Genomic DNA, 24,378 nt, shown 5'->3' with positions numbered 1-24,378 from the left:
CTGGCAACAGGCTCACTGCTACGAGGGACTTAGGGGAGAGAAGTGAACTCACCTGCGTGCATGATGGATTTGCTTCTTAGGCTACTGGACACCATTAGCTCCAGAGGGATCGAACACAGGCCCAGCCATGGAGTCCGGTCCCGGAGCCGCGCCGCCGACCCCCTTGCAGATGCCGAAAAGTGAAGAGGTCCAGAAACCGGCGGCAGAAGACTTTTCAGTCTTCATAAGGTAGCGCACAGCACTGCAGCTGTGCGCCATTGTTGTCACACACTTCACACCAGCGGTCACGGAGGGTGCAGGGCGCTGGGGGGGGCGCCCTGGGCAGCAATGATAATACCTTATTCTGGCTAAAAAATACATCACATATAGTCCCTGGGGCTATATGGATGTATTTAACCCCTGCCAGGTCTCAGAAAAACGGGAGAAGAAGCCCGCCGAAAAGGGGGCGGGGCCTATTCTCCTCAGCACACAGCGCCATTTTCCCTCACAGAAATGCTGGTGGGAAGGCTCCCAAGCTCTCCCCTGCACTGCACTACAGAAACAGGGTTAAAACAGAGAGGGGGGGCACTTATTTGGCGATATGATTATATATATTAAGATGCTATAAGGGAAAAACACTTATATGAAGGTTGTCCCTGTATAATTATAGCGTTTTGGTGTGTGCTGGCAAACTCTCCCTCTGTCTCCCCAAAGGGCTAGTGGGGTCCTGTCCTCTATCAGAGCATTCCCTGTGTGTGTGCTGTGTGTCGGTACGTGTGTGTCGACATGTATGAGGACGATGTTGGTGAGGAGGCGGAGCAATTGCCTGTAATGGTGATGTCACTCTCTAGGGAGTCGACACCGGAATGGATGGCTTATTTAAGGAATTACGTGATAATGTCAACATGCTGCAAGGTCGGTTGACGACATGAGACGGCCGGCAAACAAAATAGTACCTGTCCAGGCGTCTCAAACACCGTCAGGGGCATAAAAACGCCCATTTTACCTCAGTCGGTCGACACAGACACCGACACGGACACGGACTCCAGTGTCGACGGTGAAGAAACAAACGTATTTTCCTTTAGGGCCACACGTTAATTGTTAAGGGCAATGAAGGAGGTGTTACATATTTCTGATACTACAAGTACCACAAAAAAGGGTATTATGTGGGGTGTGAAAAAACTACCTATAGTTTTTCCTGAATCAGATAAATTAAACGAAGTGTGTGATGATGCGTGGGTTTCCCCCGATAGAAAATTATTGGCGGTATACCCTTTCCCGCCAGAAGTTAGGGCGCGTTGGGAAACACCCCTCAGGGTGGATAAGGCGCTCACACGCTTATCAAAACAAGTGGCGGTACCGTCTCCAGATAGGGCCGCCCTCAAGGAGCCAGCTGATAGGTGGCTGGAAAATATCCTAAAAAGTATATACACACATACTGGTGTTATACTGCGACCAGCGATCGCCTCAGCCTGGATGTGCAGCGCTGGGGTGGCTTGGTCGGATTCCCTGACTGAAAATATTGATACCCTTGACAGGGACAGTATTTTATTTACTATAGAGCATTTATAGGATGCATTTCTATATATGCGAGATGCACAGAGGGATATTTGCACTCTGGCATCAAGAGTAAGTGCGATGTCCATATCTGCCAGAAGATGTTTATGGACACGACAGTGGTCAGGTGATGCAGATTCCAAACGGCACATGGAAGTATTGCCGTATAAAGGAGAGGAGTTATTTGGGGTCGGTCCATCGGACCTGGTGGCCACGGCAACGCTGGAAAATCCACCTTTTTTACCCCAAGTTACATCTCAGCAGAAAAAGACACTGTCTTTTCAGCCTCAGTCCTTTCGTCCCCATAAGGGCAAGCGGGCAAAAGGCCAGTCATATCTGCCCAGGGATAGAGGAAAGGGAAGAAGACTGCAGCAGGCAGCCCATTCCCAGGAACAGAAGCCCTTCACCGCTTCTGCCAAGCCCTCAGCATGACGCTGGGGCCGTACAGGACCCCTGGATCCTACAAGTAGTATCCCAGGGGTACTGATTGGAAATTCGAGACGTCTCCCCTCGCAGGCTCCTGATGTCTGCTTTACCAACGTCTTCCTCCGACAGGAAGGCAGTATTGGAAACAATTCACAAGCTGTATTCCCAGCAGGTGATAATCAAAGTACCCCTCCTACAACAAGGAAAGGGGTATTATTCCACACTATATTGTGGTACTGAAGCCAGACGGCTCGGTGAGACCTATTCTAAATCTTTGAACACTTACATACAAAGGTTCAAATCAAGATGGAGTCACTCAGAGCAGTGATAGCGAACTAGGAAGAAGGGGACTATATGGTGTCCCTGGACATCAGGGATGCTTACATCCATGTCCAAAATTGCCTTTCTCACCAAGGGTACCTCAGGTTCGTGGTACGGAACTGTCACTATCAGTTTCAGACGCTGCCGTTTGGATTGTCCACGGCACCCCGGGTCTTTACCAAAGTAATGGCCGGAAAAGAAAAGGCGTCTTAAATATCCCTTACTTGGACGATCTCCTGATAAGGGCAAGGTCCAGAGAACAGTTGGAAGTCGAAGTAGCACTATCTCAAGTAGTTCTACGACAGCACGGGTGGATTCTAAATATTCCAAAATCACAGCCTTTGCCGACGACACGTCTGCTGTTCCTAGGGATGATTCTGGACACAGTCCAGAAAAAGGTGTTTCTCCCGGAGGAGAAAGCCAGGAAGTTATCCGAGCTAGTCAGGAACCTCCGAAAACCAGGAAAAGTGTCAGTGCATCATTGCACAAGAGTCCTGGGAAAAATGGTGGCTTATTACGAAGCGATTCCATTCGGCAGATTCCACGCAAGAACTTTTCAGTGGGATCTGCTGGACAAATGGTCCGGATTGCATCTTCAGATGCATCAGCGGATAACCCTATCTCTCCTGTGGTGGTTACAAGGGTGTCTCTCCTGTGGTGGTTACAGAGTGCTCATCTTCTAGAGGGCCGCAGATTCGGCATTCAGGATTGGATGCTGGTGACCACGGAGGCCAGCCTGAGAGGCTGGGGAGCAGTCACACAGGGAAAAAATTTCTAGGGAGTGTGATCAAGTCTGGAGACTTTTCTCCACATAAAACTGGAGCTAAGGGCAATTTACAATGCTCTAAGCTTAGCAAGACCTCTGCTTCAAGGTCAGCCGGTATTGATCCAGTGGGACAACATCACGGCAGTCGCCCACGTAAGCAGACAGGGCGGCACAAGAAGCAGGAGGCCAATGGCAGAAACTGCAAGGATTTTTCGCTGGGCGGAAAATCATGTGATAGCACTGTCAGCAGTGTTCATTCCGGGAATGGACAACTGGGAAGCAGACTTCCTCAGCAGAAAAAACTGGACAGGTATTGCGCCAGGTCAAGAGACCCTCAGGCAATAGCTGTGGACGCTCTGGTAACACCATGGGTGTACCAGTCAGTGTAGGTGTTTCCTCCTCTGCCTCTCATACCAAAAGTACTGAGAATTATACGGCAAAAGGGAGTAAGAACGATACTCGTGGCTCCGGATTGGCCAAGAAGAACTTGGTACCCGGAACTTCAGGAGATGCTCACGGAAGATCCGTGGCCTCTACCCCTAAGACGGGACCTGCTTCAGCAGGGACCGGGTCTATTCCAAGACTTACCGCGGCTGTTTTTAACGGCATGGCGGTTGAACGCCGAATTCTAAGGGAAAAAGGCATTCCGGAAGAGGTCATCCCTACGCTGGTAAAAGCCAGGAAGGAGGTGACTGCACAACATTATCACCGCATTTGGAGAAAATATGTTGCGTGGTGTGAGGCCAGGAAGGCCACCACGGAGGAATTTCAACTGGGTCGATTCCTACATTTCCTGCAAACAGGATTGTCTATGGGACTCAAATTGGGGTCCATTAAGGTTCAAATTTCGGCCCTGTCGATTTTCTTCCAGAAAAAATTGGCTTCAGTTCCTGAAGTCCAGACTTTTGTAAAAGGAGTACTACATATACAGCCCCCGGTTGTGCCCCCAGTGGCTCCGTGGGACCTTAATGTAGTTTTGGATTTTCTCAAATCCCATTGGTTTGAGCCACTCAAATCGGTGGATTTGAAATATCTTACATGGAAAGTAACCATGCTACTGGCCCTGGTTTCAGCCAGGAGAGTATCAGAATTGGCGGCTTTATCGTATAAAAGCCCATATCTGATTTTCCATTCGGACAGGGCAGAACTGCGGACGCGTCCTCAGTTTCTGCCTAAGGTGGTGTCAGCGTTTCACCTGAACCAACCTATTGTGGTGCCTGGGGCTACTAGCGATTTTGGAGGATTCCAAGTTGCTGGACGTTGTCAGGGCATTGAAAATATATTTTTCAAGGACGGCCGGAGTCAGAAAATCTGACTCGCTGTTTATACTGTATGCACCCAACAAGCTGGGTGCTCCTGCTTCTAAGCAGACGATTGCTCGTTGGATTTGTAGCACAATTCAACTTGCACATTCTGTGGCAGGCCTGCCACAGCCTAAATCTGTCAAGGCCCATTCCACAAGGAAGGTGGGCTCATCCTGGGCGGCTGCCCGAGGGGTCTCGGCATTACAACTCTGCCGAGCAGCTACGTGGTCGGGGGAGAACACGTTTGTAAAATTCTACAAATTTGATACCCTGGCTAAAGAGGACCTGGAGTTCTCTCATTCGGTGCTGCAGAGTCATCCGCACTCTCCCGCCCGTTTGGGAGCTTTGGTATAATCCCCATGGTCCTGACGGAGTCCCAGCATCCACTAGGACGTCAGAGAAAATAAGATTTTACTTACCGATAAATCTATTTCTCGTAGTCCGTAGTGGATGCTGGGCGCCCATCCCAAGTGCGGATTGTCTGCAATACTTGTACATAGTTATTGTTACAAAAAAATCGGGTTGTTATTGTTGTGAGCCGTCTGTTCAGAGGCTCCTACGTTTTGTCATACTGTTAACTGGGTTCAGATCACAGGTTGTACAGTGTGATTGGTGTGGCTGGTATGAGTCTTACCCGGGATTCAAAATCCTTCCTTATTGTGTACGCTCGTCCGGGCACAGTATCCTAACTGAGGCTTGGAGGAGGGTCATAGGGGGAGGAGCCAGTGCACACCACCTGATCCTAAAGCTTTATTTTTGTGCCCCGTCTCCTGCGGAGCCGCTAATCCCCATGGTCCTGACGGAGTCCCAGCATCCACTACGGACTACGAGAAATAGATTTATCGGTAAGTAAAATCTTATTTTCCATTGTCTCCTCTGACTGAGCAGCTGGACAAACCAAGAGGGTTACTACCAGTGCTATATCTTGTGTACAGTGCTCTACCCCTTGTTCTAATTATATCTAATAAAAGTTACATTTACTGTGCAATACATACTGTCAAAGCTGCACTCATAATGTGGCAATCACCCATATACTCCAGCACCCTATTAGTCTATTATAGTAACTGGCAGACAATACCTCATACCATGCCACAGGAAACCCATGTAGCCAATCTGACTGCGGCACACTGATACTGACACTGACTAATCGACATGTAAATGTATGAAGAAGGGAGTTTCTAAGAACAAAGAATGTTACAGGACTGACCTTTACTAAGAACAAAGCCGAAAGAAAGAGCGGACTTGTTACAGTTGTTGGTGCTGCTTTCTGTTTATGGTGAGCTAGAGATTAGTCAGAAATGTACGTTTGGTTACTAAATATAAGATCCTTGATGGACTGGTGCCAGAATGCTACTCAGTCCCTGCAGCTAAGGAACCATGGCATTTGTCTGGTGGCAACTGAAAGTGCATGCCCAATCTGCGAAAGCTTTGTGTTAGAGAGCCATGGCTCAAAGTGTTGGTGTGTCGCTTCTGCTCCCTCCTGCAGCCCCAAATGCCTGATATTTCTTTTTGTGCTATTCACAAAGTTGCACATTTTATTTCTATAGGAGGTGAGCCTTCATGATGTGTACATCATCCCTTACCAAAGGCAATAGATCCTCCAGCGCACTGATGCCTGATGCTTTAAATCTAGTCTGCTCTTTTTGAACATTCTTTTTTTTTTTTTTTTTACAGCCTTTCCCTCAACAATTTGACCAGCTAAGAGTTGCTTATTAACAGCCATGATATAGTGGGTAGTATTCTATCCTTACTCACTACTCTATATGCCATGATCCCTACCATCTCCTGTACCATACCTGGGGTCACAGTGCTACAGTCCATCTACCCTGTTTTTCATGTGCAGATGACTGAGCACCATACGTTTGTCCTGCAACCATTCTTCCTCAGTCTATTATGACAAGTTTGGTTGCAAACTTTTACTTTAAAATTAAAGGATTAAAATGTATACTAATAACTTTTCTCTGACGTCCTAGTGGATGCTGGGAACTCCGTAAGGACCATGGGGAATAGCGGCTCCGCAGGAGACTGGGCACAACTAAAGAAAGCTTTAGGACTACCTGGTGTGCACTGGCTACTCCCTCTATGACCCTCCTCCAGACCTCAGTTAGAATCTTGTGCCCGGCTGAGCTGGATGCACACTAGGGGCTCTCCTGAGCTCCTAGAAAAGAAAGTATATTTTAGGTTTTTTATTTTCAGTGAGATCTGCTGGCAACAGACTCACTGCTACGAGGGACTAAGGGGAGAAGAAGCGAACCTACCTGCTTGCAGCTAGCTTGGGCTTCTTAGGCTACTGGACACCATTAGCTCCAGAGGGATCGAACACAGGGCCCGACCTCGATCGTCCGCTCCCGGAGCCGCGCCGCCGTCCCCCTTACAGAGCCAGAAGCATGAAGATGGTCCTGAAAATCGGCGGCAGAAGACTTCGGTCTTCAACAAGGTAGCGCACAGCACTGTAGCTGTGCGCCATTGCTCCTCATGCACACCTCACACTCCGGTCACTGATGGGTGCAGGGCGCTGGGGGGGGGGGGGCGCCCTGAGCAGCAATATTAACACCTTGGCTGGCAAAATAATCACAATATATAGTCCCAGAGGCTATATATGTGAAAAATACCCCTGCCAGGATCCATAAAAAAGCGGGAGAAAGTCAGCCGAAAAAGGGGCGGGGCTATCTCCCTCAGCACACTGGCGCCATTTTCTCTTCACAGTGCAGCTGGAAGACAGCTCCCCAGGCTCTCCCCTGTAGTTTTCAAGCTCAAAGGGTTAAAAAAGAGAGGGGGGGCACTAAATTTAGGTGCAAATCTGTGTATTATAGCAGCTATAAGGGAAAAATCACTGTGGGTAGTGTGAATCCCTGCATTATATAGCGCTCTGGTGTGTGCTGGCATACTCTCTCTCTGACTCCCCAAAGGACTTTGTGGGGTCCTGTCCTCAGTCAGAGCATTCCCTGTGTGTGTGCGGTGTGTCGGTACGGCTGTGTCGACATGGTTGATGAGGCTTATGTGGAGGCGGAGCAGATGCCGATAAATGTGATGTCGCCCCCTGTGGGGCCGACACCAGAGTGGATGCATAGGTGGAAGGTATTAACCGACAGTGTCAACTCCTTACATAAAAGGCTGGATGACGTAACAGCTGTGGGACAGCCGGCTTCTCAGCCCGCGCCTGCCCAGGCGTCTCAAAGGCCATCAGGGGCTCAAAAACGCCCGCTACCTCAGATGGCAGACACAGATGTCGACACGGAGTCTGACTCCAGTGTCGACGAGGTTGAGACATATACACAATCCACTAGGAACATCCGTTGCATGATCTCGGCAATGAAAAATGTGTTACACATTTCTGACATTAACCCAGGTACCACAAAAAAAAGGGGTTTTATGTTTGGGGAGAAAAAGCAGACAGTGTTTTGTTCCCCCATCAGATGAGTGAATGAAGTGTGTGAAGAAGCGTGGGTTCCCCCAATAAGAAACTGGTAATTTCTATAAAGTTACTGATGGCGTACCCTTTCCCGCCAGAGGATAGGTCACGTTGGGAGATATCCCCTAGGGTGGATAAGGCGCTCACACGTTTGTCAAAAAAGGTGGCACTGCCGTCTTAGAATACGGCCACTTTGAAGGAGCCTGCTGATAAAAAGCAGGAGGCTATCCTGAAGTCTGTATATACACACTCAGGTACTATACTGAGACCTGCAATTGCCTCAGCATGGATAGTGCTGCTGCAGCGTGGTCTATTACCCTGTCAGGACAGAGATACTATTTGCTAACCATAGAGCATATTAAAGATGTCGTCTTATATATGAGGGATGCACAGAGGGCTATTTTTATCGGCTGGCATCCAGAATTAATGCAATGTCCATTCTGCCAGGAGGCTATTAGGGACCCGGCAGTGGACAGGCGATGCTGACTTTAGAAGGCACATGAAGATTCTGCCTTATAAAGGTGAGGAATTGTTTGGGGATGGTCTCTGGGACCTTGTATCCACAGCAACAGCTGGGAAAGAAAAAAAATTACCTCAAGTTTCCTCACAGCCTAAGAAAGCACCGTATTATAAGGTACAGTCCTTTCGGCTTCAGAAAAGCAAGCGGGTTAAAGGCGCTTCCTTTCTGCACAGAGACAAGGGAAGAGGGAAAAAGCTGCACCAGACAGCCAGTTCCCAGGATCAAAAATCTTCCCCCGCTTCCTCTGAGTCCACCGCATGACGCTGGGGCTCCACAGGTGGAGCCAGGTGCGGTGGGGGTGCGTCTCGGGAACTTCAGCGACCAGTGAGCTCGCTCACAGGTGGATCCCTGGGTTCTGCAAGTAGTATCACAGGGATACAAGCTGGAGTTTCGGGGCGACTCCCCCTCGCCGTTACCTCAAATCAGCCTTGCCTGCTGCTCTCGAGGAGAGGTAGTACTGGCGGCAATTCACAAGCTGTACTTCCAGCAGGTGATAATCACGGTACCCCTCCTTCAACAAGGCCGGGGTTACTATTCCACAATGTTTGTGGTACCGAAACCAGACGGTTCGGTGAGACCCATTCTAAAATTGAAATCCTTGAACACTTATATACGAAGGTTCAAGTTCAAAATGGAATCGCTCAGGGCGGTTATTGCAAGCCTGGACGAAAGGGATTACATGGTATCACTGGACATCAAGGATGCTTACCTGCATGTCCCCATTTACCCTCCTCACCAGGAGTACCTCAAAATTGTGGTACATGACTGTCATTACCAATTCCAGACGTTGCCGTTGGTCTGTCCCCGGCACCGAGGGTATTTACCAAGGTAATGGCCGAAATGATGATACTCCTTCGAAAAAAGGGAGTTATAATTATCCCGTACTTGGACGATCTCCTTATAAAGGCGAGGTCCAGGGAGCAGTTGTTCGTCGGAGTAGCACTATCCCGGGAAGTGCTACAACAGCACGGCTGGATTCTAAATAGTCCAAAGTCGCAGCTGGTTCCTACGACGCCTCTACTGTTCCTGGGTATGGTTCTGGACACAGAACAGGAAAAAGGGTTTCTCCCGGAGGAGAAGGCCAAGGAGTTGTCATCTCTAGTCAGAGACCTCCTAATACAAATACAGGTGTCGGTGCATCAATGCACGGGAGTCCTGGGAAAGATGGTAGCTTCTTACGAAGAAATTCCATTCGGTAGGTTCCATGCAAGGATCTTCTAGTGGGATCTGTGGAACAAGTGGTCCGGGTCGCATCTTCAGATGCATCGGCTGATAACCCTGTCTCCAAGGGCCAGGGTGTCGCTGTTGTGGTGGCTGCAGAGTGCTCATCTTCTAGAGGGCCGCAGATTCGGCATACAGGACTGGGTCCTGGTGATCACAGATGCCAGTCAGGAGACTTCCCTACACATAAATATTCTGGGACTAAGGGCCATTCACAATGCCCTAAGTCAGGCTAGACCCCTGCTTCAACACCAGCCGGTGCTGATCCAGTCAGACAACATCACGGCGGTCGCCCATGTAAACCAGCAGGGCGGCACAAGAAGCAGGATGGTGATGGCAGAAGCCACAAGGATTTTCCGATGGGCGGAAAATCATGTGTTAGCACTGTCAGCAGTGTTCATTCCCGGAGTGGACAACTGGGAAGCAGACTTTCTCAGCAGGCACGACCTCCACCCGGGAGAGTGGGGACTTCATCCAGAAGTCTTCAAAATGATTGTACACCATTGGGAAAGGCCACAGGTGGACATGATGGCATCCCGCCTCAACAAAAAGCTAAAAAGATATTGCGCCAGGTCAAGGGACCCTCAGGCGATAGCTGTGGACGCTCTGGTAACACCGTGGGTGTACCAGTCGGTGTATGTGTTCCTTCCTTTGCCTCTCATACCCAAGGTATTGAGAATACTAAGAAGGAGAGGAGTAAGAACTATACTCGTGGTGCCGGATTGGCCAAGAAGAGCTTGGTACCCAGAACTTCAAGAAATGATCTCAGAGGACCCATGGCCTCTGCCGCTCAGACAGGACCTGCTGCAGCAGGGGCCCTGCCTGTTCCAAGACTTACCACGGCAGTGTTGACGGCATGGCGGTTGAACACCGGATCCTAAAGGAAAAAGGCATTCCGGAGGAAGTCATTCCTATGCTGATTAAGGCTAGGAAAGATGTGATCGCAAAATATTATCACTGCATATGGCAAAAATATGTTGCTTGGTGTGAGGCCAGGAAGGCCCCAACGGAGGAATTTCAACTGGGTCGATTTCTGCACTTCCTACAGTCAGGAGTGACTACGGGCCTAAAATTGGGTTACGTTAAGGTCCAGATTTCGGCTCTCTACATTTTCTTCCAAAAAGAACTGGCTTCACTGCCTGAAGTTCAGACTTTTGTTAAGGGAGTGCTGCATATTCAGCCCCCGTTTGTGCCTCTAGTGGCACCGTGGGATCTCAACGTGGTGTTGGATTTCCTGAAGTCGCATTGGGTTGAGCCACTTAAATCCGTAGAGCTAAAATACCTCACGTGGAAAGTGGTCATGCGGTTGGCCTTGGCGTCGGCCAGGCGTGTATCAGAATTGGCGGTTTTGTCATGCAAAAGCCCTTATCTGATTTTCATATGGATAGGGCGGAATTGAGGACTCGTTCCCAATTCCTTCCTAAGGTGGTATCCGTTTTTCATGTGAACCAACCTATTGTGGTGCCTGCGGCTACGTGGGACTTGGAGGACTCCAAGTTACTGGACGTAGTCAGGGCCCTGAAAATATATGTTTCCAGGACGGCTGGAGTCAGGAAAACTGACTCGCTATTTATCCTGTATGCACCCAACAAGCTGGGTGCTCCTGCTTCTAAGCAGACTATTGCTCGCTGGATCTGTAGCACGATTCAACTTGCACATTCTGCGGCTGGACTGCCGCACCCTAAATCTGTAAAAGCCCATTCCATGAGGAAAGTGGGCTCTTCTTGGGCGGCTGCCCGAGGGGTCTCGGCTTTACAACTTTGCCGAGCTGTTACTTGGTCGGGTTCAAACATTTTTGCAAAAGTCTACAAGTTTGATACCCTGGCTGAGGAGGACCTTGAGTTTGCTCATTCGGTGCTGCAGAGTCATCCGCACTCTCCCGCCCGTTTGGGAGCTTTGGTATAATCCCCATGGTCCTTACGGAGTTCCCAGCATCCACTAGGACGTCAGAGAAAATAAGATTTTACTCACCGGTAAATCTATTTCTCGTAGTCCGTAGTGGATGCTGGGCGCCCGTCCCAAGTGCGGATTGTCTGCAATACTTGTATATAGTTATTGCCTAACTAAAGGGTTATTGTTATGAGCCATCTGTTAGTGAGGCTCAGATATATTTCATACTGTTAACTGGGTATAATATCACGAGTTATACAGTGTGATTGGTGTGGCTGGTATGAGTCTTACCCGGGATTCCAAATCCTTTCCTTATATTGTGTCAGCTCTTCCGGGCACAGTATCCTAACTGAGGTCTGGAGGAGGGTCATAGAGGGAGGAGCCAGTGCACACCAGGTAGTCCTAAAGCTTTCTTTAGTTGTGCCCAGTCTCATGCGGAGCCGCTATTCCCCATGGTCCTTACGGAGTTCCCAGCTTCCACTACGGACTACGAGAAATAGATTTACCGGTGAGTAAAATCTTATTATTAGCAGTTCACTGCAAAGTGGTTCTCTGTGTGAGGTATGTACGACTGTATATTGCTGAGTGCAGTGCCCATTGCTCATTATGTGCTTATTCTTGTACTTTTCAGACATCCGGCTCACACACACACCGCTCAGTGGACTCTGAAGGTGTTTTATCTCTGCCTAGTACTTCTCCTCAACAAATACCAGAGCAACCAAATTTTGCAGACTTTAGCCAGTTTGAAGCATTTGCATCATGCGCAACAGAGCAACAAGCTGAGGACTTGGAGAAAAATCCAGACGTTTCACAGGTTAGTCCTTCATACTGCCAGTAGGGGAAGGATAAATTGACAGTTAGTGACCTTGTGAGCAACATGTCATGTTCTATAAAAGTTTATTACAGTAATAACATACAATTACATTTAAAAATGCTCAGAACTTGATCTGGGTCCCTCCCCTACTATCAAAATGTTGATATTTTTTAAGGTACAGAAGCACATGACCTTCATATCTCCATAGGTTGAGAAGCCACCAGCGGACGCTATTCGAGGTGCCAAGTTAAATGGACGTGTTGAGGATAAGCCGGTTGCTGCTGTCCCTACCAATCTGGTATGTAGGTTTGTGGCTGTCTGCATAATACTTGCAGTTCTAGTCCTGTGACCCAGGTATATGAATAAGTATAATTTCTCCTACATCCAGGCTGAGAGACTCTTATAGTTTGGGGTTGCTGGTGAGGCCATAGAAGTCCTGCCCTTAAAACTATGTTTTTACGCCAGTTTGGTTTAAGTGCCCTCCCGAGTTGGGCATGTTTTATGGGGCACTACTCCTTAGGTAGGGTTTACTTCCTTTTGTGTTTCCTCCTTTGTATTTGATAACGCAGTGCGCTGCTTACAGCAGTGGGGTTTCAGTTGCTGCAGATTTTTTAAAATCTGTTGAGATAAGCAATTTTTTAATTGCATATTTAACATCCTTTATATCAAGAAGTCGTCGGAACCTTTCTTTTTAATGCAGTTTTCACAGATACTGTATCTGCAATAATACTGCCGACTAGATCATTAAATTAATAACTTGCGGAGTGCAAAGTTTGCAGGCATGATATGTACTTCATTGGTCCATACAGGGTAGTAAATAGTTGGTCATTTAGTGTTAAGTTTCTCAATGTTCTAGATTAGAACTTTCCATTATCTTTGCTTAAAAGCAACAGGCAGACATTGTGAGTGCGCGAGACAGCAAGCATATATGTCACTTAAGCTGGGTAAACACAGAGCAATATATTGGGCGGAATGGCCGATATATCGCGCGCCCGTCTGCGCGTGTGTACCCTTTATATGTCTGTGAATGATGTTGTCCATAGACATATCGCATCGGTCCTGCAGAACAGCCGATTGCCAGTATATTTACAGATATATTGGTGCATTTGGCTGTGTAAACAATTTAATGCCTGCTCATTTGTGACGTCAGGCACGACACATCGGGCTGATGATTGCTAAGTGTGCATACACTTACTAGTCGTTAGATCCATTAGCCTGGCGTGTACCCAGCTTTACACTGACTAGGAGCCAGGGCCGTAACTAGGTGTGTGCGGAAGGGGCACCGCACATAGCGCTGCAGGGTAGTGGACGCTGTTGGTGGCACTTTCCAATTATCTGATTTAATTACTTTCACTTGCAGCTTCCCCCCCTTTTTGAAGCCCAACATCTCCTGACCACCCCTGTCTCCTTTCCTGACCCCTTCTGTCGCTAATACCTATACAACATTCATGAACTCAACTTGAGATTTCTGTGTTATTCAGTCACACTGTCCTTTATTACATTTGAAGATACTGATATACCGGGATTCGAACCCACTGCATTTTTTTTTTCTGCTGCTGGGTACACTGGGCTCCACAAGTCTGGACAATGGGGTGTAGAGTAGGATCTTGATCCGAGGCACCAACAGGCTCAAAGCTTTGACCTTCTTCCCAAGATGCATAGCGCCGCCTCCTATATCACCCCGCCTCCCAGCACAGGAGCTCAGTTTGTCAGTTGGTGCTGCAGTAAGCAGGCACTTAACAGAGGGGCTGCTCCAAGCAGCCCTGAGAGAAGCTTTTTATGAGGTAAAAAGTGAAGACTTCAAGGACAGCAGCGGTGGTAAATGTTTTGTGACATTCTCTGCTGCAGCTCCAGCTCTCCCCAGCGGCGCTGTACACTCCCGGGCCCTGGTTGCCGGGTACCTACAGCGGAGACTCCGGTTTTCTTCATGTTAGACACACACGGCTGGGGCTCTCCAGGATCGCGTGGCCGCACTCCGGGAGGTGGTAAGTGGGTCCCGCTCGCGGGACCCGGTCTTTATCGCGATCCGGCGCGGTCAGTGGGAGGCGGGCCGCGCGCGCTGGCGGTGGACACTGTGGATACAGGCGATCACACTAGATCACCAGGGCATGGGCGCAGGTCAGGTTTTCTCTTAAAACCTATTTTAATATCGCCCACAGTACCCGGTGGTTTTGCCAGCAAGGGGGATAAGGCTTAGACCTGAAGCCCCTCCCACAGGGCGCCATTTACAGCAAGTGTTCCCGCCCTGGAGCTGCATCTCTCTTTTCCTCACTCCCTGTCCGTGTCTGCGGCGACATTACTCCTCAGCTCACTGTTCCTGGGACTGCTTGGGCAAATCCTCCTATGTAAAGCCGCCTGGTTGTCAGCGCTGTGCCTTTACATGACACTTAAGTATTCTACCTGCCTTTTTAGTCAGTGTTGGTAAAAAATGAGTGCATTTAGTCAGGGATTTATAGTACAATTACCCTGTGATATACATCCAGTTTCTTACTGTGTAGTGTTATATCTACTGTTATATAGCTGTGTAAGCTAGTCCAGTGCAGTATTATTGTCTGTAATAACCTCTGCATTGTACAAACTGTGACTATTTGTGTGTGCATTGATAGCTGAGTGGTGTCCATCTCGTGTCTTTCACTCAACTTGCTACCCCTATATTCTATAACCTGAGGGGGCTTGGTGCGTCAGGTGTTATTTAATATAGGATTTTCACAAAGATATACTGTATTACGTATTTTTCTCTGTGATTTAGTCACCATATCTCTCCTTTATCTCTCCTGGTGCTGACTACACTGCGCAGGGGTTTGGGCTAGAGGTATTGTGCTGCTGACAAATTGTACTGTGTTACCGGATTCTGCAAGTTATATCATGTCTGCTTCTGAGGGTAACGGTTCTGGGGCTGAACACACTGCCGGTGTTGCTGAAGCCGCAGATACCTATGAGGAGAATATAGCAGCTTTGGGCTCTGGTTTTGGGGGCTCCTTGCCCCCCAGTGGGACGGTGGCAACGGGGGCAAATAATGACCCGCCGTGGGCCGCTTTTTCCACGCTTCTGCATACGCTAGTTCATAAACTAACACCCCCTATGGGACCCCAATGCCGGTACAACCGTATGTGGTCCCTGCAGCTAACCCGCCGTGGGCGGACGATTTATCTGCTCAATTAAAGAAGTTGAACCAGTCCCTGACTACTAAAAAGTCTGACCAACGCTCGCATAAATCCAAGAGGTCCTCTAAGCGAGCGCTCGTCTCCTCACAATCCACTGCTGTCACTGACATCTCGTCTGATGAAGACAGCACATACACTGACCCCACAGGTTCTGACTCCGATTCGGCTGATGGGGAGGGTAGTTCACATGTGGATGTTCCTGATCTTTTGGAGGCTAATTAAGTTAATTCTGCAGATTACGGATGACCCCGAGCCATCTGTTCCTCCTAAGAAACCAGATAGGTTCAAGCGTCAGAAGGTGATTAAACAAGTTTTACCTCACTCTGACCACCTAGTGGATATACGTCAGGAACCCTGGCAAAGCCCGGGTACGAAGTTTGTGCCTCAAAAGAAGATGCTGGCTCGCTATCCCCTCGCGCCAGAGCTGTCTAAGATTTGGGATACGCCTCCTCCAGTAGACTCACATGTGGCTAGGATGGTGGTTTTCTCAGCTCTACCTGTCACTACCGTCACGTCTCTAAAAGAGCCTACGGATAAACGTGTCGAGGGTTGTCTAAAAGCGATTTACACCCTCACGGGTGCTGCACAAAGGCCCACTATTGCAGCTACATGGGCGGCAGAGGCTATTGAAGCATGGGCCTTGGAGTTAGAAGCTGAAATCTCCTCTGGCCATGCTAGACAATGCTTGACATATATTGTCACAGCTTCTCACTATATTAAAGAGGCGGCTTCTGATGCCGGTATCCTAGCAGCCAAGGCTTCTACTACGTCAGTCCTGGCTCGCCGGATATTGTGGCTTAGATCCTGGTCTGTGGATCTGGACTCTAGAAAAACCCTGGAGGTACTCCCTTTCAAGGGGGATATTCTGTTTGGGGAGGACTTAAATAAGATAGTGGCTGACTTGGCTACTGCCAAAACTGCCTGTCTGCCTAATACAGCTCTTTCTGTGTCGAAGGCCAAAGGCACGTCCTTTCGCCCCTTTCGTCCTTCAGGTAAAGCAAAAGGTCAGGCGTACCATAAGCAGGCCCGCACTTCCAAACCTGGTAAGCCGAAGCCCAAAAGAGCCTGGGCTGCCCGTCAGCCAGCAGCCAAGACCGATAAGCCTGCTGCATGACGGGGCGGGCCTCCCCCTGGGGGATCCCAGGTTGGGGGGCCGGCTTCTAGGGTATACCCAGGAATGGTTGAAGACCACTTCAGATGCCTGGGTATGGGAAGTCGTCACTCGAGGTTACGCCATAGCCTTCAAAAACCGACCCCCTCATCGATTTTGCCAGACAGACGTCCCGTCGGGTCAGACAAAGGCAAACACTCTGCATTCGGTGCTACAGACCCTCCTGGAAACAGGAGTCGTAGTACAGGTGCCTCTTGCTCAGAGGGGCCGGGGGTACTATTCTCCGCTGTTTCTAGTCCCGAAACCGAATGGGTCCTCCCGGCCTATTCTCAACCTCAAGGCACTGAACAAGTTTGTGAAGGTTTACAAGTTCCGTATGGAAACCCTTCGCTCTATAGTTCTGGCCTTGGAACCTGGGGACTACATGGTCTCCCTGGACATACAGGATGCTTACCTGAATATTCCTATAGCAGTGTCACATCAACAATACCTGAGGTTCGCTATTGGCAACCTCCATTACCTGTTTCGGGCGTTACCATTTGGTTTAACAACGGCTCCGCGAGTCGTGACGATGGTGGTACTCCGCCGTCAAGGGGTCAGGATACTGCTGTATCTGGACGACTTGTTAATCCTGGCAAATTCCCCAGATCTTCTCCTGCGTCATCTGGATATGACGGTCCGGTTTCTACAAGCCCACGAGTAGCTCATCAACGGGAAGAAATCCTCCCTGGTCCCTGCTCAGAGCATGGTGCATCTGGGAGGTTGTTCTTGTCTCAGGAGAAAGTCCTGTAACTTCAGGACAGGATTCGTTACTTCCTTTCTCGTCCGCAAGTGTCGATACATTCGGCAATGCAGGTGCTGGGCCTCATGGTATCAGCATGCGACATGGTGGAGTATGCTCAATTCCATTCTCGCCCCCTCCAGAAGCTGATTCTAGCCAAGTGGGATGGCCTGCCTCACCGGATCAGGTCTCAAATGAACTCTTTGACTCCGGAGGTCCGTCTGTCGCTGCTCTGGTGGCTCCAGGACCGACAATTGTGCAGAGGCCGTCCCTTCTGGATATCCAACTGGGTCCTGTTGACGACAGATGCCAGTCTAAGAGGTTGGGGCGCGGTGCTGGAGCAGCACTCCTTGCAGGGTCGGTGGACAAAGGAGGAATCTCTCCTCTCGATCAACATTCTGGAATTGCGGGCGGTCTTCAATGCGTTGAACCTAGCCCAGCATTTGATTCAGAACCGTCCTGTTCAAGTACAGTCGGACAACGCCACCACAGTGGCTTACATAAATCATCAAGGCGGCACTCGAAGCCGTTTGGCAATTAAGGAAGCCTCACGGATTCTACGTTGGGCAGAACGCCATCTACCGGCAGTATCGGCAATATTCATTCCGGGAGTCCTGAATTGGGAAGCAGACTTTCTCAGTCGTCAGGACGTGCATGCCGGCGAGTGGGGCCTCCATCCAGAAGTGTTTCAACTCCTCGTGGAAAAGTGGGGTCTTCCAGATGTGGATCTGATGGCGTCTCGACACAATCACAAGGTTCCGGTCTTCGGAGCAAGGACAAGGGATCCTCAAGCAGCATTTGTGATGCGCTGGCAGTGCCGTGGAGGTTTCGGCTGCCGTACGTGTTCCCTCCGGTGTCACTCCTGCCCAGGGTAATTCGGAAGTTCAAGCAAGAAAAAGGAAATCTGCTTCTCATAGCTCCGGCGTGGCCCAGACGGCACTGGTTCTCAGACCTACAAGGCCTATCGTCAGAGCGTCCACTTCTACTTCCACAAAGCCCAGACCTCCTCGTTCAGGGCCCCTGTGTTTACCAGGACCTAGCCCGGCTGTCTTTGACGGCGTGGCTCTTGAAGCTTCCGTCTTAAGAGCTAAGGGTTTTTCTGAAGAGGTCATTAAAACTATGTTGCGGGCCCGGAAACCGGCCTCTGCTCGGATTTACCATCGGGTCTGGCATTCCTACTTTGTTTGGTGCGCATCTAACCTTTATGACGCTTCCAAGTTTAGTACAGCCAAACTTTTGGCTTTTCTACAGCAGGGCCTAGATTTAGGCCTGCGTCTGGCCTCCCTCAAGGTTCATATTTCTTCCTTGTCAGTGTGGTTTCAGAGAAAAATTGCGACTTTACCTGATGTTCATACTTTCACTCAGGGTGTGTTGCGTATTCAACCTCCCTATGTCCCGCCTGTGGCTCCTTGGGACTTGTCGGTGGTTTTGGAGGCGTTACAAGAGTCTCCATTTGAACCTCTTGGTTCAGCTGACCTTAAGTGGCTTTCCCTTAAGGTGGTGTTTCTGTTAGTTATTGCCTCTGCTAGAAGAGTGTCGGATTTGGGTGCCTTGTCTTGTAGTTCCCCATATCTGATTTTTCACCGTGACCGGGTGGTTCTTAGAACTCGTCCTGGATATTTGCCTAAGGTGGTTTCTTCGTTCCACCTTAATCAGGAGATTGTGGTTCCAGCTTTTGTCTCTCCTGATTTGTCTCCCAAAGAGCGGTCTTTGGATGTGGTACGGGCTCTCCGTGTCTGTGAAGAGAACTGCTTCTATTCGAAAGTCTGATTCTCTCTTTGTTTTGTTTGGATTTCACAAACGTGGCTGGCCTGCTCACAAGCAGACCCTGGCCAGGTGGATCAGAATGGTGATTGCGCATGCTTATGTGAAGGCTGGTCTGTCAGCTCCTGTTCACATTACGGCCCATTCTACTCTGTTGGACCTTCTTGGGTGGCCCAACGTGGTGCGACCCTTGATCAATTGTGCAAGGCGGCTACGTGGTCCTCCGGGAACACGTTCATAAGGTTCTATGCCTTCGATACTGCCGCTTTCTTTGGACGCCGGGTTCTTGTGCCCACTACAGTGCGTCCTTTCCCATAAGGAACTGCTTTAGGACATCCCCATTGTCCAGACTTGTGGAGCCCAGTGTACCCCACAGCAGAAAACGAGTTTTATGGTAAGAACTTACCCTTGTTAAAACTCTTTCTGCGTGGTACACTGGGCTCCACAACTCGCCCACCCTGACGCACTTAGCTTCTTTGGGTTGATATGGCATTAGCCGCTGACACTTCTCTTGTCGTGAGAGTGTGGTGTATCTGGCTACTAACCGTTGTCGTCTCTTTACCTGCTACTGCATTGGGCTGGTTAACTAAACTGAGCTCCTGTGCTGGGAGGCGGGGTGATATAGGAGGCGGCACTATGCATCTTGGAAAGAAGGTCAAAGCTTTGAGCCTGTTGGTGTCTCGGATAAGATCCTACTCTACACCCCATTGTCCAGACTTGTGGAGCCCAGTGTACCTCGCAGAAAGAGATTTAACAAGGGTAAGTTCTTACCATAAAACTTGTTGTTGTTTTTTTAGGCATGAGGCCTTATGTCCCGATTGGAAAAATCAGGGGGAGGGGGGTGCCAATTCTCTATCTGGAACAGGGCACCAAAAATTCTAGTTATGGCCCTGCTAGGGGCATGCAATCTACCCACTCCAAGGAGTCCCAGTCCATGACCAATAGCACAGCAGTAGCGTGCGGTGAGGTCAGTGGCTGGTGAGGCACTACAGCCATAATGTCCGCCGAATCCTGCCGATGACCCCTACCGCCGCCGAGCAGATGTCTGCTGCCACCACCCATGGCTTACAAACTCGCCCACCATCAACTGACCCAGCCCTCCGCCACTAATGTGCATCTCAGTCCGATGCCGCCAATGCCCACTGCCTGCCTGCCTGCTCATCATACTTGTGAGATATTGTACATTTTTATAGAAAGAAAAAAAAATGAGTGTTTGGGAAGGGAGTGGGAGGAGGACATGAATGCAATTTTGTTGTCCAGAGCTTCCATTAACTTAATGGAGAAGGGTCTGAATGGGTTAAAAAAAAAAATGCTTGGGGTCCCCCCTCCTAAGTATAACCAGCCTCGGGCTCTTTGAGCAGGTCCTGGTTGTTTAAATACTGGGAAAAAATTGTACAGGGGTTCCCCGTATTTAGACAACCAGCACCGGGCACTTAGTCCGGTCCTGGTTCCAAAAATACGGGGGACAAAAGATGTAGGGGTCCCCCGTATTTTTAAAACCAGCACCGGGCTCCACTAGCCAGGGACATAATGCCACAGCCGGGGGACCCACATATGGAGGTCCCTGCGGCCGTGGCATTACACCCCCCCCCCCCCCCCCCCAACTAGTCACCCCTGGCCGGGGTTCCCTGGAGGAGTGGGGACCCCTTAAATCAAGGGGTCACACCCCCCCCCCCTCCTCCAGGCACCAGAGGACTAGGGGTGAAGCCCGAGGTTGTCCCCCCCCCATCCGTGGGCGGTGGATGGGAGGCTGATAGCCATGTGTGTAAAGAAAAGAATATTGTTTTTTAGTGTGGAACTACAAGGCCCAGCAAGCCTCCCCCGCTTGCTGGTACTTGGAGAACCTCAAGTACCAGCATGCGGGGAAATAACGGGCCCGCTGGTACCTGTAGTTCTACAACAACAACAAAAAACAAATAAAAATACAACTCGCACACCGTGACAGTAAAAATTTATTAAAACACACTTACTCACACATACTTACCTACATCCCACGCCGGTCACGTCCACTTGTCCAGTGGAATCCAATAGGGTAGGGGGACCTGTAAAAATGAAAATTATACTTACACATGAGAGAAAGAGAGACACTAACCTGCTGCTGGGGAGAGCCGCACACACTGCAGGGCCACGCCGGGAGGACGGAGCCGGCGGAGGAGGGGGGAGAGCCGCACCGGGGAGGGGGAGAGCTGCACGGGGGGGAGCCACACGGGGGAGGGAGGGGAGAGCAGCACGGGGAGGGAGCCGGAGAGCCGCACGGGGGAGGGAGCCGGCGGAGGAAGGGGAGAGCCGCACGGGGGAGGGAGCCGGCGGAGGAAGGGGAGAGCCGCACGGAGGAGGGAGCCGGCAGATGAAGGGGAGAGCCGCACGGAGAGGGTGCCGGCTGAGGAAGGGGAGAGCAGCAGAACGCCACTCTTGTCATCGGCGGAGGAGGACGGGGGCGGGAGCCGCACACACTGCAGATGCCTCCAGCGCCGCGTGTGGGTGATTGGCCAGCGGATCCAGCCCTGGATCCGCTGTCCAATCACAGGTGCCTCGCTGACATGGGGGTGGTGTCCCTGTCAGCGAGGCACTTGTTTAAGTACCGCTTCCCCATCTGTTTTGAATGGGCTTTTACAGCCCAGTGCTTGGCCCCGCCCAGTCCCGTTTCAATTCTGTATGAGAGGCACTGCTATCAGTGCCTCTCAAACACATTTAAGCCGCAAAAAATTATTAGAATTAATTAAAGAAGATACTTATGACACAGAATATGTGTCATAAGTATCTTCTTTATATTATTTTAATAATTAATCACAGGGGAGGCACTGCCTCCCCTGACTGCACGTCCCTGTAGCACAGATGTGCATTGATAAAAGTGTGGTGGTATACAGGATTCTGCTAACTTTATAGTGGAGGCCATAAAGGAAATTGGTTTACTCAATGCACTCACCACTGCCATGGCAGGGGCTTGTGGCTACACCAGTGGACTGCGGATGCGGATTCCAGGAAAGGCGTGGAAAGCTTACCTTTCACAGGTTAAGCCCTTTTTGGAGATGAACTGAATGCATGGATATCCAAGGCTACGCCGGGTAAGTCTACATACCTTCCTTCCACAGATCCCCCGGCTAGAAAATCCTACACTGTTCCAACTCTGCGGTGCTTTCGGACAGCGAAGTTTAAAAACAAACCCAAAGGTTCATCTACGGCCTTCAGTGGCAATAGAGGTAAACCCATAAAACGAGCAACTGCAGGTTCACAGGAACAGAACCCCCGGTTCTGCTTCCTCTAAGCCTTCAGCATGACGGTGGACCGCACTGCTTGGACGACAGGCAGGTGGGAGCCCGTTTTAAAATTCTTCAGTCATATATGGGAAACGTCATGCCAGGATCCCTGGGTCAAAGATCTTATAGCCCAGGGCTACAGACTGGAGTTTCAGGAACTCCCACCTCACAGATTCTTCAAATCAGGCTTACCAGCTTCTCAAGAAGTAAGTATGACTTTAAAGGAAGCAATTCAAAAACTGGTACAGACTCAGGTCATTGTTCCACTTCAGCTGCAAAACCAGGGTTATTTCTCTTACGTCCTAGAGGATGCTGGGGACTCCAAAAGGACCATGGGGTATAGACGGGATCCGCAGGAGCTTGGGCACACTGAAAAGACTTAAGATTGGGTGTGAACTGGCTCCTCCCTCTATGCCCCTCCTCCAGACCTCAGTTAGACTTTGTGCCCAGGACTGACTGGACACTCACAGGGGAGCTCTCCTGAGTTTCTCTGTATAAGACTTTTTGTTAGGTTTTTTATTTTCAGGGAGACCTGCTGGCTACAGGCTCCCTGCGTCGTGGGAGTGAGGGGGGAGAAGCAGACCTACTTCTTCTTAGTTTAAGGGCTCTGCTTCTCGGCTACTGGACACCATTAGCGCCAGAGGGTTCGCTCACTTGGTGCGCCTAGCTGCTTGTTCCCGGAGCCACTCCGTCACCCCCTCACAGAAGCCAAAAGAAAGAAGTCGGGTGAGTATGAGAAGATCAGATGACTTCAGGACGGCAGAAGACTTCGGTGACCAGGTACAACGCAGCGGAGACGCTGCGCTCCATGCTCCCACACACATCGCGGATGGCACTCGCAGGGCGCTGGGAGGGGGGCTCCCTGGGCAGCAGGTCACTGGGGTCCGGGTAGCCGGCAGAAGCACTGTCTGTGCCTTGGCACCGTTCATCGGCCCCCGCCGGCATTTTCAAATCAGGCGCGCTGAAGCCCGCCAGGAAGGGGCGGAGCTTAGCTCACGGCGCCATCTTTCTCTCCTCCACGCGGCGGCAAGGAGACGCTGGGCCGGACCTCCATCGCTCCCCGCAAGTAACGGGGAGATTTCTCGGGGGGGGGGGCAGTGTGGTGCATTAGTTTATTCTAGCAGCGCTGGTATTATATATCCCCTATAGGGATATATAGGCGCTGGGGTGTGAGCTGGCATACTCCCTCTGGGTCTCTCTCTGGGCTTCACTATAGGCCTGTCCCCTAGCTGAGGCATTTTGTGTGTGTGTCGATCAATCGTGTCGACATGTCGGAGGCTGAATGTGATTCGCCGGAGGAGGTTGTAGGGGGTGAAGTTGTGGGTCTGGATTTGGGTCTGTTGGCGCAGCCGACACCTGATTTACTCACGTTATTAACTACAATCAATACGAATGTAGCTTCGTTATCTAAGAGGTTAGATAAGTCTGAGTCACAGACGCAGGTGTGGAAAAAGTCCATAGAGGAGGCTTTATCTCAGGTGCAGACCCCATCAGGCTCACAGAAGCGGCCGTTTACTCAGGTGGCAGGTACTGATACCGACTTGGACTCTGACTCTGAGGTCGATTTTTCTGAGGCGGCTTTGCATCCGCGTTTAGTAAAGAGTATTCAGTACATGATTATGGCTATAAAGGATGTTTTACACCTTTCTGATGAACCTGCGGTGCAGGAAACAAGGATTTGTTTGTTCAAAGGGAAAAAACCTGAAGTGTAATTTCCCCCCTCTCATGAAATGAATACTCTTTGTGAAAAGGCTTGGGAGTCGCCGGATAAGAGGTGGCAGATTCCCAAGAGGATTTACATGGCGTATCCTTTCCCCTCTGATGATAGGGAAAAATGGGAGTCGTCTCCAAATGTTGACAAAGCTCTATCTCGTTTGTCTAAGAAGGTGGCCCTTCCGTCTCCGGACACGGCGGCTCTCAAGGATCCGGCGGATCGCAAGCTGGAGACGTCTCTGAAGTCCATTTTCGCTAATACAGGCGCATTGCTCAGACCTGCAGTGGCGTCTGTGTGGGTGAGTAGTGCTATTGCTAAGTGGGCCGAGAATTTAGCCACTGACATGGATACCCTTGAAAAAGATAATGTTCTTCTGA

The 24,378-nt window shown here is 50.1% G+C and overlaps 1 protein-coding gene across 6 annotated transcripts in view; it reads left to right on the top strand.

The window, feature by feature from the left end:
* The window catches only part of REPS1 (RALBP1 associated Eps domain containing 1), a 403,472-nt gene that overhangs the window by 329,671 nt on the left and 49,423 nt on the right, over window positions 1–24,378 (top strand). For all 6 annotated transcript variants that reach the window (XM_063917447.1, XM_063917443.1, XM_063917442.1 and 3 more), the window contains 2 exons: window positions 12,028–12,210; window positions 12,419–12,508. In XM_063917447.1, the coding sequence (XP_063773517.1) occupies window positions 12,028–12,210; window positions 12,419–12,508 (273 nt within the window). The remainder of the gene's footprint in view (window positions 1–12,027; window positions 12,211–12,418; window positions 12,509–24,378) is intronic.

The sequence above is a fragment of the Pseudophryne corroboree genome, chromosome 4 (genome assembly GCF_028390025.1).
Source record: "Pseudophryne corroboree isolate aPseCor3 chromosome 4, aPseCor3.hap2, whole genome shotgun sequence".
NCBI lineage: Eukaryota > Metazoa > Chordata > Amphibia > Anura > Myobatrachidae > Pseudophryne > Pseudophryne corroboree.
The sequence above is the reverse complement of the archived record's forward strand: the minus strand, read 5'-3'. Positions and strand labels throughout refer to the sequence as shown.